We start from the raw sequence: 14,648 nt of genomic DNA, 5'->3' as shown, positions 1-14,648 counted from the left end.
ACAAAAGAATGTATCGTCTGCAAGGACTTATTTTGTGTTCAATTGTGACATTTCATCCAGAATTAGAAATGCAGTTGGCTTTAAGTATTTCTTTGTTCTTAGCATGGTGTAACTGAACTTCTTGAAGAAAAAAATAAACAGATATAAATAAATATTGCTGTTCAGATATAATTTCTACTGAGACATTGCTTAGCAGTACTTAAGGTCAACTGCAAATTCTTCTTTTCAAAAATTAGTGCCCATAAAGAAGTACTGAGGAAAGATGAAACTATTGCTTTCCTTTTAGCACCTTCCCCTGGTGTTGCTTGATCACATTCTTCCACATGCAGTAGCTTTTTAGCTAAGCTAGCGTGAACTTTGGAAACTAATCTCTTGGTCCTTCCCTCACTGCCACCCCTCCCCCCCCCCCCCCCATGATTTGGATCTTATTACAGAGCAGTTCCTGAGCACTAAAACTAGTCCCTTGGGATGAAGCCTACATAGGATATTTTGCTTTACATGTTGACTGAATGTTCTGCAACCACTTGAAAACAGTTAATCTATAGGACTAGATGGCAGTCCTAAAGCACACAGCACAGATATTGGATCGTCATGACTGTTGTTGAACCTATGCTTTGTGTCTTGGTACTGCACACACAGTTCTCTAGCACTCTAGCCCAGAGCAGAAGACATTACTTTCTCATACAAAATGCTTTATAAACAGAAACTTCAAACATTTGTGTTTTACCAAGGGACTTAATGGTTCAGATTAGAACTTAATAATAGCAGCTCTCCTTGAAATCATACCCTTCCCCTTGGAAGAGAGAAGGAACAGACACATAAGAATAATAGGATTTTCTTTAATGATATTTTAACATCTTTAATACAAACAATAAGTTAAAGACAGTAAAAATAATTAAATAAAGGGTGAGGTTCCAGCCCTCATAGAAATAACACAAATCTATAAAACAAAAAAAAAGTTTCAAAATAAAATCAGCATAAGTCTTGGGGGAAAAAAGAAGCAGTTACCATATAATATCAATAAAATTAATGGCAATAAGTTTTGACTTGGCACCTGCAGCATTCAGTGGGTGCACAGTCCTTAAATCCTCTCCTGGGTGCAGAGGTACTGGAAAAGGGTCACATAATCAGGCTTTCCAGTGACCCAGACACCTTCAAATGGGACCTGGAAGTCAGTCAGGTTTCCATTTGCCTTCTTGCAGCATAGTTCTTAAATGTAACACATTAAGAGTTTGTAACACGGACACAGCTACAGGTGATATCCTTAGATGTTACTATATGTTGGGTCTGTTGCAATGAACCCTGCACACCAAGTGTTGTGTCAGTCTAAGCAGGGTTTGGTCCTCCTTTACACATTAGTGATAATAATGCCAATTCAGCTTCTTTCACCTTCTGATGCTAAACCTGATCACTCTTCTCAGTACTGGTCTTAACAAGTTAGGTTTCCAAGACCTGAATCTTAGTATTGTTCAGTGTGATAAGGAAAGATTTTAAACTCAGGCCATGTATAAAATGAAGACTTGAGTCAAATAAGTTAAAACTGTACCAATACTTCCAGACCAATGCTGGTTCATAAATTAGAGTGGACAGATAACAATATTGCATAGTATCGTGCATGGGAATATTCATTTAAGACTTAAATATTTCAGCTTCCCACTGAGTGGTTTTCAGGCAATTCAGAGTAAGTAAGATAATATATCAACCATCTCTCTGCCTCAGGAGCACCGATGGGAGTGGCAGACCACACAAGCATTTAAAACAAAAGCCTCTCATGTCATTCAGGACTTCAGTGTCCTGGCATCAGTATAGGCTTAAATCTTGTGCATTTGAGTCCAGCTGTAGACAAAAGGTCACTTTGGTTCAGGAACAAAACGATTCTTGGTAGTAACTGCATTCATATTGGAGTCAATCCAGTTAAGGTATCGAGTAACTCTAGTGTAAACACCAGGCTTGTTTTCCCTTGCACAGCCATCTCCCCAGCTGACAATCCCATAAAGTATCATCCTGCCATTGTGCTCACAGACCATGGGGCCACCGGAATCTCCCTGACAACAGAAAGAGCATATTAGACCATTTTCTGCATATTGGAGAGTTTGTAACAGGGAGCATGTTATGATTAGGTTTTTTAGAGTGAAAAAAGCTAGTAAATACCTATGAGCTAAAGTTTTGATTTTTGAGAACAATGCATAGATGGAGCAGAAGGTTCAGCATCTGCTGTGACTTGAACAGTCTGTCAGGTAAGGAGTTCTCTAGATGCCCCCTAGCAGGGCACAGAGAGAATGGTTACTTTGCACACAACATCTTAAGTTTATAGTCACAGATACTAGGCTAGTGATTACAAGGTCAAAGCCAACACACCCAGTTCCTTACAGAATCAATTGCCTCCCTGTCTGTAAGGTACTTGTAAACTTAATGACAACACTTGTTCTTTTCAGTGGCTCACATAATCACTCTGCCCAGTAAGAGTGCAGGGAAGTAAATCTAGTTTTGAGAAAACTGGGGGGGGTGGGGGTCAGTGTGCCCCCAAGTCTACTTTTATCCTTTCGCTGAGCTATAGTTAGCGTTAAGGAAGTGCAGGCTGAGACTGGAACTGATGCATATCTACCAGCCATTGCTTGAATGGATTGATTGTAAATAAGGCCTTGAGGAGTAACAGTGGCTGAGCTACTGCACTTCTTGCACCTCCAAAGGAGGGTCTGGAGGAGGGGGTAACACCTAACTATGTCCCAGCCTTCTTCCATGTGTTTAGCCACACTACTGAACGTACTAAATTCCTGCTACACAAACACAGCCTCTTCTGACTAGTAGGATGACAAGTTGCCACTACCCAATTCATATAGTGTCTATGCATTTAAAATTATACAGAATATAGAACAAACCAGTTTTACCTTGCATGCATCAGTCATCCATGTGGGATCTCCAGCACAGACCATGTTGTCAGTAACTCTGACATCATCATAGTATTGATATTTGCATTTTCTCTGTGATATTAAGTTTACAGTGGCTGACATCAGTCTTTGAGCATAAGAATAGTCATCTGCAAACAAAAGAGTATTTAACTATTTTCACCATCCAGGACAAAACCAACCAAACAAACCATAATGCACACATTCAGCACTTAAAATTAGCATAACCCTTCCAGATCTGATTTGAGGCGCTTACTTCCACCTTATGCAGTACTGCCTCAATTTTGCTGTTAAGGAAGAGGTTTTAAAGAGAAAAAACAAGTGTTACTGAGCTTTATAGTTTGCATTTGGTTTTAGAGAGAAAGAGTTTGATAGTTTTTGAAGGAAGCTCTGCACAATTATTGGTTAATCCTTAACAGCTTAATTTTTTTTACTCCTTATCACATCAGGAATGAATAAATTGCTGTGGTTTGCATCTTGGCTTACTTTGCATGCTTAACAAGTGTGAGAAACATCAGATAGGAAAAATGCCACTGACAGCTGGAGAAGATGACGGCAAAGATCACCTTAGGGAAGCACAGGAAGTACATGGAATAATAGAATGAAATATTTTTTTTAATCCTTGGCAGATCATGGTATAAATAACATCCAGTTCCCACATTGTGGAAGTACAACATTGGAAAGAGAAGTTATTCACTTACAAAGATCTTGTTTCCCATAGCCAGATATTTCACACCGGGTGTGCTCTTGTAAGTCAAGGTTCTTCTCTGGCAAGCAGACTGTTCTGACATATTTGGATTCTACTGCACACTGCCCAGTAGATGTTCTTATCCTTATCAAAGCTGAGAAACAAGAGAGAGAAGATACTTAGATTTGTAAGCAAAGTTTTCCCCCCCTTAAGTTATCTGACAATAGTAGTATTTGGTACACTTAATGGGAATAGTTGTAATTACATTTAGTTCTGGTTACATACAAGTTCTCTCATTCCTTTTGGAAGGACACTAGGTCATTATTTAGTAACAACAAAATTAATTTCCCAGCACTAAAACTGGCAAATGTTCCAACTTGAACTTCCTTCCTGGAAGGATACAGCCCAATAGCTCAGAGAAAATTATTCTGCAAGTGTATCTTCAGGTGTTTTAAAACCTCAACTTCCTGAACAGCTGTAGAGGGTGGCATCCGCTGCTCTGCTGAAGAGGGGGCAGTTTAAACTCAACTTCTCACCAGAAGGGCTTATGAAGCTATTCTTTGAGTCTTTTTCCCTTAGTAGCAGGAATTTTGAAGGAGTGGTAGAGTCCCAAGTGTTGAATGCAAGTGACAAGTCTGTTCTGTCCAAGTTGCAAAAACCCACCTCCTGATTTTCTTAGTTTAGGGATTGGCCAGACAGATTTACAGAAATTTGGATTAATTCTTATTTCAGGATAACTTTGGCTAATGTGGTACCCAGTATAACATTCCCCTACTATGATGAAACATACTGTGCATGCATTTTTTTCCTCCATTTACTATACATACAGTGTTATCTCTGTAGACAGAGAGTAAGATGGTAGCAGTGGGATGCTGCCACCAGTGCTTATGGTAAAGCCATGCCTTGTACAGGTCCAGAGATAAGACAGGCTTATAGTTGACTGTGTGCCAGGTAATGCATCTGATGTACCACAAAGTTTATACAAGTAGAAAAACCTTGTTTAGCACAGGCCTAGTTCTCAGAAATACCTAGTTACCTAGTTCCTGCTCCCCTTTATCTCATCTCTGGTTCTACTTTTAGAAGATGTATGCCCTCAAATATGTAGCCTTCACCTATCCTCAGTGTTTAAAAGGCTCATATTAAGATGACACTTACCAATATCATTGTCATTGCCACCTGTCTCATCTGTAAATTCTGGGTGAGAAATGATGTCATCAACCATGAATACTTGTTCATTATCATCAGTAACGTTCAGCATGGACTTTCCAAGGTAGACTTTGTACCTGGATTTATCTAGTGGGTTTGACCTGAGCGAGAGTAAAGAGATTCATCAAGACTACCAGTTTTTGAGAGAGGGGTCAAACAGTTTAGATTCAGTCCCAGGGTTTTTTGTGTTTAATGCTGACAAGAAAAAGCAAAATTTAGTCAGCTTTAAAATTGATACATTAAAGGAAATCATCCTGATTTTCCATTTGAAGGGATTAAGACAGGCGTTCAGGCATTTTGAAATGCACCCCTAGCTAGCTGCTACCAATGCCAGACATTGGCAATGAGAATCCTCTGCAGGAGGTCAGGAGGATCAGTTTTCTGAAGGAAAGATGACAAAAACCACTTATAAATGTATTGCTCAACAGCTTGTCACCTTTCAGCACAATTTTTGTTTTGCAAACAGCTAAGGTGAAATGAAACCCTGGCTCCAATTTTGGCTAAAGTTGTTTAAATTGCATAATCCACCAAGACATTTATATCTTGCTAGCTCCTTCTGCTAGACTTGGACTCCCACAGGCTTAATGTTTATGGCTGTCGTCTTGTTTTACTCAATCAAAAGCACATTCTTACTATGCTACACTTTGAAGTTCAGCAAGCGTCACACAAAGAAATCACAAGGAAGTTGCAAGTAAGAAGGATGCAGAACTAAACTTACGGGTCATGAAAACAGTGTGCTGCTGTAAGCACCCAGCAGGGGTCAATGAGGCTGCCACCACACAGGAATTGGTCAGTGCCCCTTCTAGTCTGGAAGATGCCAGCTATCCAAGGCTGAGACTCAACCTCTGCCTGGCTTCCACCAACAATCTTGAAGTACTTGCTGATGCTCCTTTGACCACATGCAGGTCCTATGGAAGGAGAAATTTTGTTCAGATATTCTTACAACTAAGAATCAACCTTGTGCTATTAAAAAAATAATCAGTTGTATTGAGGCTGATATTACTTACCACACTTGTCCATGTTGCAGGGTGTTTCTCGAATGGTGAATCTCTTTTTGGTGTAACACCAGGGCTTGCTCCTTCCATTTGGGTTTCTAGAAGATAAAGGAAGTGTTCTTTTCATAAAGGCAGTTTTTTAAAACGTGATAGTGTCTTAGAATTCTAACTGTCCTGAAAAGCCAGAAGTGTTCTGTTGCAAGATATGCCAGAGAAACTAATTAACTATTGCTGTTTCAGTACAGGGAATTTTGCAGTACAATCAGCTTCGGTGGTAAGCAAGAACACTAAATACTTCAGAGTCACATTCCAGATTTTAGTCAAAATTCACCTCTCTGATAGTAAGTGTTTTATTAGATTATCACTTGAGGTGCTTCTGGGGCTGTGACAATAGAAGTCATCCCAGGAAACTGATGTTTTTCTTACCTGCAGTAGCTGTGCTTTCCCAGTCCAAGCTGCAAAGCATTCTTCAAGTGAGCATGGAAGGGAGCCCTCCTGATTACAGAGGGAAGGTCCCATGGCAGACACTCATCTTCTGTTGCCATTCCTCTGTAGTCCTCCCCATCCTCAGTGTAGCACATGCTGTCAACATCTGAGAAAAGTGTTTTGTTAGCAGCATATTCTTGTTTATAATATGTATATTATTGAGACAGTAAATATTCTGCATTGATTCTTCCAATGAGAAAGAAGTTCATGCATTACACTTGAAAACAGATGATGCAAAATATTGAGTGATAATGTATTCTTATTAAAATTTTTCAATATGTATTTTGAGCATCAAGTATCTTATGCTTTAAAGCATGCTTATTTTCTTTAGTAGTTTCAGTGTACTTGACAATATAATCAGTTCTGTTCCTGAACACTCCCAAATAAGTTCACTTTTTTCACATCTAACTAAAGTGCTTGTGAGGTAGGCAACATCAGTGAGGTGGTAGGGACACAAAAAATTAAGAGATCCTGCTTTTGTGCCAATATTTAGTTGTTTCTCCTCACTTAGTCTGTTAGCATAAAATGCTAAAGGATATCTAGTCATGTGTTTATAGGTAATACTTTCACTTAGCATTTCATATTCATTAGATCTTTTCAATCTATTAAGCTAGGATTAAGGAAAATAGATACTCTACCTAGTTCACAGTGAGTCCCAGTGTATCCTTCTGGGCATATGCAACGGATAATTCCCCTGAAGAGGTAATAGGTAATGCAGGTTCCTCCATTCAAACAATGGCATTCTGCAAGTAAAAGGCATCACTAATTAGAGACAAAACATTGAATGATGAAGTGAAATGTAATTGCGAACTAAATTTTAGGTGTTTAAGCATCATTAAGAGTCTTCCTTCTTGTATGAAGATGTAATTACAGGATCAAGTTCTTTTTAGGTTCAAGCAGAACAGGCAGATATTTACCTTTGTGATATGATCTGTGTTTATATGGCAATTTGTAGTGCTTCTTGCTATAAGCCTAAAGGAAAAGAAAAAAGTATTTTAGGAAAACAGATTCTTTTATGTGATTTGATTATCTTTTATGGGCCCAAGCTCTGTTCTCTACTGCATACCTTTAACAGTTTTTTGCATGTAGTTACCAGCTGAACCGGCTGTGGAATGATGATGTGAATGATAAGTGGCACCCTACTTGAGCAAAGCAGAATGGCTCCCCATTCTGCTTGGTTTGGAAAAAACACATCAAACCACAAAAATCTCAGAAAAGCCCCACCAAGCTGGTCTGCTGCATCAGGTCAACATTGCAGTTATTGCTGCTATAAGGACCTAAGTGTCACTCAGTGGCAAGTGTCCCTAAAACAGGGAAGTGAACTTCTCCCTCTCCACCTCCCAGCCACTAAGCAGTGCAGCAAAGATGCAGTATCCTCCAGCTGCCTCTTATTTTGGTGACCTTCACATTTGTACTGTGGAATAAAAGCCAGTAGATTTATGCAACAGATTCTTGCCCTGTACTTCAAGTCCTGCCTTTGCTTTCCAGGCTGGGTATTTCTTTCTCTGTGGAATTAAATGAGATAAAGCTTTTGGTATACCTTTCCCAGAGGTCAAGCGTGCTTGTCTGAGCTAGAACAATTAACAGTGCTGGTGAATGGCTCTGCTGACAAACTATCATACAAGTTGTTAGTAAAAAATATTCAGATTTTTATCTGTTGCTCCTTTTTTAGTGTCACACTTTCAAGTAGGGGGAGGTGGAAATTTAGTTAATGTCCAATATCCACCTCTGTGAAAGACCAGTGAGCATTTGGTGCTCAGTGTCCAGGTCTAAATCCCATTAAGACAAAAACAGAAAAGCTAGACTTCTTCATTATGGCATATCTTCACTATTTGAATGCGAGCAGACATCTTAGGGTGGAACAGAATCAAAAGAAAACTCAAAGGGTTCAAAAACATGTTTCTTGGAGGTGTATGTGGAACAGATGTACGTGCAAAGGCAGCAAAAAGGAGAATTCAATTCAAGAGCCTACACTGTCCAAAGCAGACATATAATCCAAGCCACAAGTGGTTCCAAGTGACACCACCCCACCGCGCCCCCCCCCCCCCCCCATTTCAAAACTTACAGAATCTAGTCCAGTGGCAAGTGTGCCCAGGGTTACTGTGAGGAAGATGAATAACTTCATGTTGTTAGTTAGCTTCTCAGTTCGTTCCTCTATCGGTATTATTTTGTTTCTGAAAATAAGAAGAACTTAGTGTTATGTTGTAGTTTGCAGTGTCAGCTTTCTTGCTTCTACTGTCTTCAAAAATAAGTCACAACACTATTGACAGAAGAATTAACCATTGACTTGCTGTGGAATATCTGCTTATTATTTCCATATAATAAGTTAGAGATTATAGTTTGAAGTTTGTTGTGGTGGTTTGGTTTTTTGTGTGTGTGGGGTTTTTTGTTGGGGTTTTTTTTTTTACTTTTAGCAATACAACCAGTTTAAATGAAGCAGAGGGAAGGAAATCAGAAAAATCCATACTCAGTTTCTGCAGCATGGACTCACACCATTAAGGAATTGGCAGATGGTTTTAGTTGCTGTCCAGCTGTTTGTACCTATTTAACTGATTTATTACTACCATGCAACAAAAGCACTGAACATCTGCATTTAGGGTATGAAAGGGAAGCCTCTGTTTTCCATTACCTCTGTAGTTGCTGACTGCACCTTGTTGAGGCTAGGCGTTTGCATCAGCCTAGCCACCTCACTGAGTGCCTCTGACCACTGCAAACTCCTGCAAGTCTAGTCTTGATGTTACCTCCCTTATTTACAGTGGTAGAGAGGCTTAGGACATATTCAGTCTTGATTTCTTATACACAGCTAGATCTTGTAGCCAAGCACGTACAGCAGTCTTCACAAGCGTAACTCTTAAAAAATAACTTGTAAAAATGATGGGGGAAGAAAGCTGTAAAGTACTGGTATGTCTTTTTCTTTATTGCAATGCAAGTCATGGGATCATTTCTTTTAAACTGTTCTCAGTTCTAGAAAACTTGTTTTTTTAAAAAAGGTTTCATGTGAAACTTAATTTACATCAGCAAGTCATGCATTGCAGTAGGAGAGGGTATGCGGAACCCAGTTGGTGCTAAAGACCTGCTCCACACTGTACCTGCTTCAGAGGTTTCCACATCGCCCTAGCTTATGTCTGGTCCTGCAGATTGAATGCCTGCTGATACTTGGAGTGCATTTCCCAGTTCAGTTTTATTCGGAAAAAAATACAGCCCCAGTACTCTAAGGCCATTCAGTGGTAAGATCCAAAACATGGGGAATACAAAAGATCACTGGATTTGTTTGAAAAAGAGCTGACATGACCCAGACCAAAACACTACTCCAGATGTATCCTTTACTTACAAGGAGGTTTCATAATGCAAGAAAGCAAATCCTACCTCAGATACTTGGACATGCACCCTCCTCAGATTGAACTGTGCTATCAGCAGATACATTTTCCCTTAAACATTATTCATATTAACATAATTTTTAGCATATCTGGCAGCTCTGCAAACCTGTCATTTGCAACTCTAACGAGTTTCCCAGGCCCAGCCTTAGCAGCACCAGCGCCGCCGATTTCTCGTGCAGACGGCACAGCGCAGCACAGATCTCTTGTTTGCGATCCATTTACAAAAGCGACCGCGGCATCCCGTGCGACCGAGAGCTAGCGGCTTCTCCCGGAACCGGGCTGGAGAGCACGGCACTTACCGGCGGAGGAGCGCGGCGGGCAGGCTCGGAGGCAGAAGCAGGCGCTGGTGCTGGTGCGGGTGCCGGCGGCCGCTATAAAGGCCGTGCCGAGGCGGGGCTGTGCCCGCTGCTGCCGCCCCGGGGCGGGGCCGCGCCCGCCGGGACCTGGGGCGGGACCGGGGGCGCTCACCGCCATGCGGGCACGGCCGCGGACCTGACTCAGGGCTGGGGGGGGGGGGGGGGATTTTAAAACGTTTCGAGGGCGAGGGGAGTTGGCAAGCCACCAGCTTCGTTGGGGGTGGGATTGGTGGAAGGGGCTCCTCGGGGTCCCCGCGGCAGGCAGCAACCTCTCAGGGGCATTCAAAAAATAAAAATGTGCGTGAGAGCTACGAGATGAGTGACTTGAAATACGCCTAAAGAAATGAACGTGCGTGGTGTATTTTGTTCATACGGTGCGACCCATAACGAGAGAAGCGCTAATGATTTATTAATTAATAGTTTAGTAACTAGATTCAGGTGTGAGTTAAACAGCCCACTGGGAGGGGGTATTGGGCCAGGATGTCTGCTTGAGGCGACGAATGTGTGTTCAGAGAGCCGCCTCCAGCTGAAACACAGGACATTAGGGGCCAGCCCGGTGCATCCCTAGAGGCAGCTGGCATCTCTTAGGACAGGGGGCTCACAGCAGGGGCTAAACTCATCCTCTCCAAAGCAATTTGCACTTCCCTCACCCCTGAGCAATCTTCTGCTTCCAAGAACTTGGTCATGGTTTTCCCATAATTTCTGCCTTTCAAAGAGGGGTCATTTCATAAGATATGGGTGGAGATGTGAACTGACAGGTGTCTGTCTAAGAATGCAAGTGTAGCAAAACAGGTAGTCTTTCCTAGCCCAGTCAAATGTGGTTTTTTTCATGTTATGCTGTGTTGTTGTAGCAATGTGGTGAGTAACAGCAAACCAGTACACAATATTTGTGGGTATATTCATAGGGTTTAGCTTCAGCTAGTGCAGGTGACCGAGCTGAGAGAGGGCTCCATAGGCTGTGTAGCTGATGAAAAGCATTTTTTTCAGAGGCTAGGTCAGAGCAGGAGTTGACCTGACTTTCCCTCAAGAGGCATGTTTTCAGAACTGGATGATTCAGGTCCTAAGGAGACCACCGTTCTGTGTTTGACATCTAACTTCACTGGTATGAGTATGGCTTAGCTTTCTTTTTCCCTCCCCACCTTCTATTTCTGTGGGGTCTGTGGTATAACCATTCCTTTATTGGGGCACCAGCCACTTATATTGTATGTTACTTTCTGTTCAGGTCGTCAAGCTCGCTTCAGAACCGACCTCATGTCTGCCGAAAGCACCCTGAACTCACTTCACTGAATGGCAGGAACTGAGTCAGGAGAAACAGCTCAAGCTGGAAGCCAAAAAATGAACATAGGTAAGGAACAAATCTTTCTGAATTGCAGGAGAGCAATTTTCCGCTGTCGTTGTGGTGACTGAATACATCAACATCACAAGCAAATAGATCCTCTAAGAAAGAGGACAGAAAGTATCAAGGCAGAATCCCCATCGTGCGCTTTTCACTTTAGAGGAGTGGCAATGCAGGAAACTTATCCTAGGGAATAAATTCCGGAGAGGGAAATAATGCAGATTTTAAAAGTGGTCTGGAACATTTACTCACTTAATGAATCTTAATACACCAATAAATGAAGAAATGGGTTGTGGTTTGTTTCACCAGGGAGAGTAAGGAAGGGACAAGGTGCCAGGAAGAGGAGGGCTTCTCGGAGCTGGACAGCTCCTCTCCTTCCTCCGCCGTGCTCCCGAGGAAGAGGTGCTAGGCGTTGCTGGCTTCCTCAAACTCTATTTCTGGAAAAAGAGTCAACCCTAGAGCATCTGGGTTTCCTCCTTCACATGTGTTGTTCCCTGAGAAGTGCTGTAGAAGTGTGAGCAATGACCTTTCTGAACCTTGGACCACGCTGTGTAGATGTCCCCTATTCATCATTTTCCCCCTAAAACCTGAAGCTTCGTACCCGTTTCCCAGGTCCAAGAGCCAAAAACTTTTGTTGTCTTTGCTCTGGCACACAAGACAAAGCAAGATCCAAAACTCCCTTTTTGTACCATTTGTTATATACTTAGGCTTTACTGAAATACTGTATTTATTCTCAATGATAAAACACATCTAAAAGGACAGGAGGAGAAGCAACCTGGGCTGTGGTGTCACTTTGTTTTATTTGGACTGGTAACAGTTACTGATCAGAAACTCTGGCATGTTTGCAGTACTGCTTTAGTGCCATCAAATTCCTCTGGTCTGAATATTTGCACCTAGAGTGGTAATATAGTTGTATGATTGAACTGGAACTATGGTTTAGAAGAGAGATAGCCAAGCTAGCTGCAAATGAGTATGCTTTGGTACTGCAAGTAATCTCACAGCAAACACAACCACATGATCTCTGTGAGCGTTAACTCTTAGGGAAGCAGCAATTGATGAGATAATTGCCAGTGCCTGAGTTCATTGAGCTGGCTGATGGGTGGCAGAATGAGACCTGAAGTGAGCTTTCAGGTGGAGTAAACCTTTGGATCCTTGTGATGTGCCCTGCCTTAATGCAGAGACCTTGTAAAATCTGTAGCCTGGCAGTTCTGGCAGGATCTTCACCTGACCTCAAAGCTGGACCCACCTGCACAGATAGGAAATGCACAGACCCAGGGGATGAGAGGGGTGAAATAGTAGCTGTTCTGCTACCAAGGGGCTTTTGGTAGCTTCAGGCTCAGGATTTGTTCACTACTGCCTGTCCTGAGAGTTTAGAAGGGTCCTGTTACAAGCCATGTCATCTCTCTAGATTAAGATTGTAATAGTTCAGAGGAAAATAAGGTCTTTATAACTCAAAGTTGTTTGGAAAGAATGGTGAACAAAACGAAATGCTTACTGAAAGGCCCCTGGTGGAAACTATTTACCCAGTAGATACTGATTAATGACAGGCCATGGAGCTTGAGAAGAACTCTTGTACAGACCCATGAACAAGTTTTATATTTTGAGATCTCCTTTCTGCTTTTCACTCTTTAATTCTTTTTTCCTTTTATGTGTCTGGTTTCATTACTTTGGTCTCTTACATAAATTTGGAAGGGTTGTGGGCAGGATGGTAGAGGGGAAGACTTCTGAAGAAGAAAGGTGCTACAGGAAGTGTTATGAGTGGCCTTGTAGAAGACAGTTAACCACTTAGAAGTACAGCATCTAAACAAGACAACATAATTCACAAAAGTCTAAAGTCATTCTCTCATTTACATAGTCAGGGATGTTAATAATAGGGCTTTATTTCTTTTGTTGGTACCTGCGTTATAGCATAAAGTAAAGAAAATTTATAGACCTATTACCAGCTGCTCGTGTGATCCAAGTCTGTGAACCCCTTGCAGTTGTATAGTACTTCTCTCAAACAGAGGTCAGGTGCAGTGGATCCAACCCTGAAGCTACAGTCAGGAATCTCTTGGTTTATTGTGATTCTGTGATTTATTTTTCAATTGCTGATAAAAATCCTGCTGATTCTTTTAATTTATAGTTGAAGTAAATTGAATGTTTCAGACTAGGAGGCCAGCCTGACTTAGCAAATTTAGAAAAGATAACATTCCATTCCAACTAGATGAGGACATCAACCTTTTTAAAGAAATAGAGGGGGTTTATCTCATGGTGGTGCACTGAAAGAGATTGTGAGGTTTGCATTGTTTGCAGAAGTTGCCAGGGTAGAGGTATTATTAGTTCCAGTGTTCATTTTCACAGCTGATGATAAAACATCAAAACTAGAGAGAAACACCATCCACCACACATTGATTCTGGTGGTCCATTAGTCAACCCAAAAAGGACAGAATTCATGGAGAGCTAAGTAACCCTGTAAATATTAGTAAAAAGACCTGCCACAGAAGTGCTGTTCTATCACGAAAAAATTACCTTACTGCGGTGCCTCGATATTTCACATAGATTTTCTCAGTCAGGGACATTCACTAGCCTAACAGGAATCTCCACATGCTTGAAATTACAACCATGCTTAGAAATCTGCCCTAAACCTTAAATCCTGGCTCTGTGAGCAGGCGTTTCTGCAAGTCCCTGCTGAAGGTAATGGGGCTTCGTGCAGGGGGAGCAGTCACTTCTGTGCAAGGCACTTTCAGGGTCACAGCTCAGATATGCCTGAAGCTTTGTATTGCCTTAAGTCTGGTGGTGTGTGGAACACGTTCTGGATTGTATCACAAATAATATCACTCATATCTCTGTTAGTCCTTTGACTAGTCAAAATGTCTGTTTTGCCAACATGGCTTCCCATGAAATAGAAAAATTATTTGCAAGTCCTCTCTGCTCCTGGTGGATTAAGAGTAGAAAGGTCTGCATTTGCATATGAGCAGTTATGTGTGCCTAAACCTCTGTCATCTACATAAAAGAGCAGGGTTAAGCCTCATGTTTGGTATTTAGTTAGTGACTAAGAATACAAAAGCTAAGAAAACACCTAGATCCTTTTGACATGACTTGTCATCCTTGTAATGATAATAGTTTGTTGTTGGGTTGTTTTTTTCTAAACAAAACAGCTTGTCACTGAATTAAATGGCCCCAACTATGGATATAGAATATAAAGGATATAGTTTATTTACAACCGCTTTTTGTATTGGAATGTGGCTTCAAAATCAGACAGCATTGCATTACAATAAATTTTGGATTATGGCAGAAAGTTCTTCAAGGCAGCCATAAA

General features: G+C 41.4%; 1 protein-coding gene across 1 annotated transcript; it reads right to left on the bottom strand.

The window, feature by feature from the left end:
* Positions 1-819: 819 nt before the first annotated feature.
* Positions 820-10,068, bottom strand: PLAU (plasminogen activator, urokinase). The gene is made up of 11 exons (XM_056352567.1): positions 9,958-10,068; positions 8,347-8,455; positions 7,199-7,253; positions 6,920-7,024; positions 6,222-6,387; positions 5,808-5,893; positions 5,519-5,708; positions 4,750-4,901; positions 3,608-3,748; positions 2,889-3,037; positions 820-2,045 (listed from the first exon to the last, which is right to left on the bottom strand). The coding sequence occupies exons 2-11, from the start codon at positions 8,404-8,406 to the stop codon at positions 1,851-1,853; spliced, it is 1,299 nt and encodes a 432-aa protein (XP_056208542.1). The 5' UTR covers positions 8,407-8,455; positions 9,958-10,068; the 3' UTR covers positions 820-1,850.
* Positions 10,069-14,648: the final 4,580 nt, after the last annotated feature.

This window comes from Falco biarmicus, chromosome 9, assembly GCF_023638135.1.
Source record: "Falco biarmicus isolate bFalBia1 chromosome 9, bFalBia1.pri, whole genome shotgun sequence".
NCBI lineage: Eukaryota > Metazoa > Chordata > Aves > Falconiformes > Falconidae > Falco > Falco biarmicus.
The sequence above is the reverse complement of the archived record's forward strand: the minus strand, read 5'-3'. Positions and strand labels throughout refer to the sequence as shown.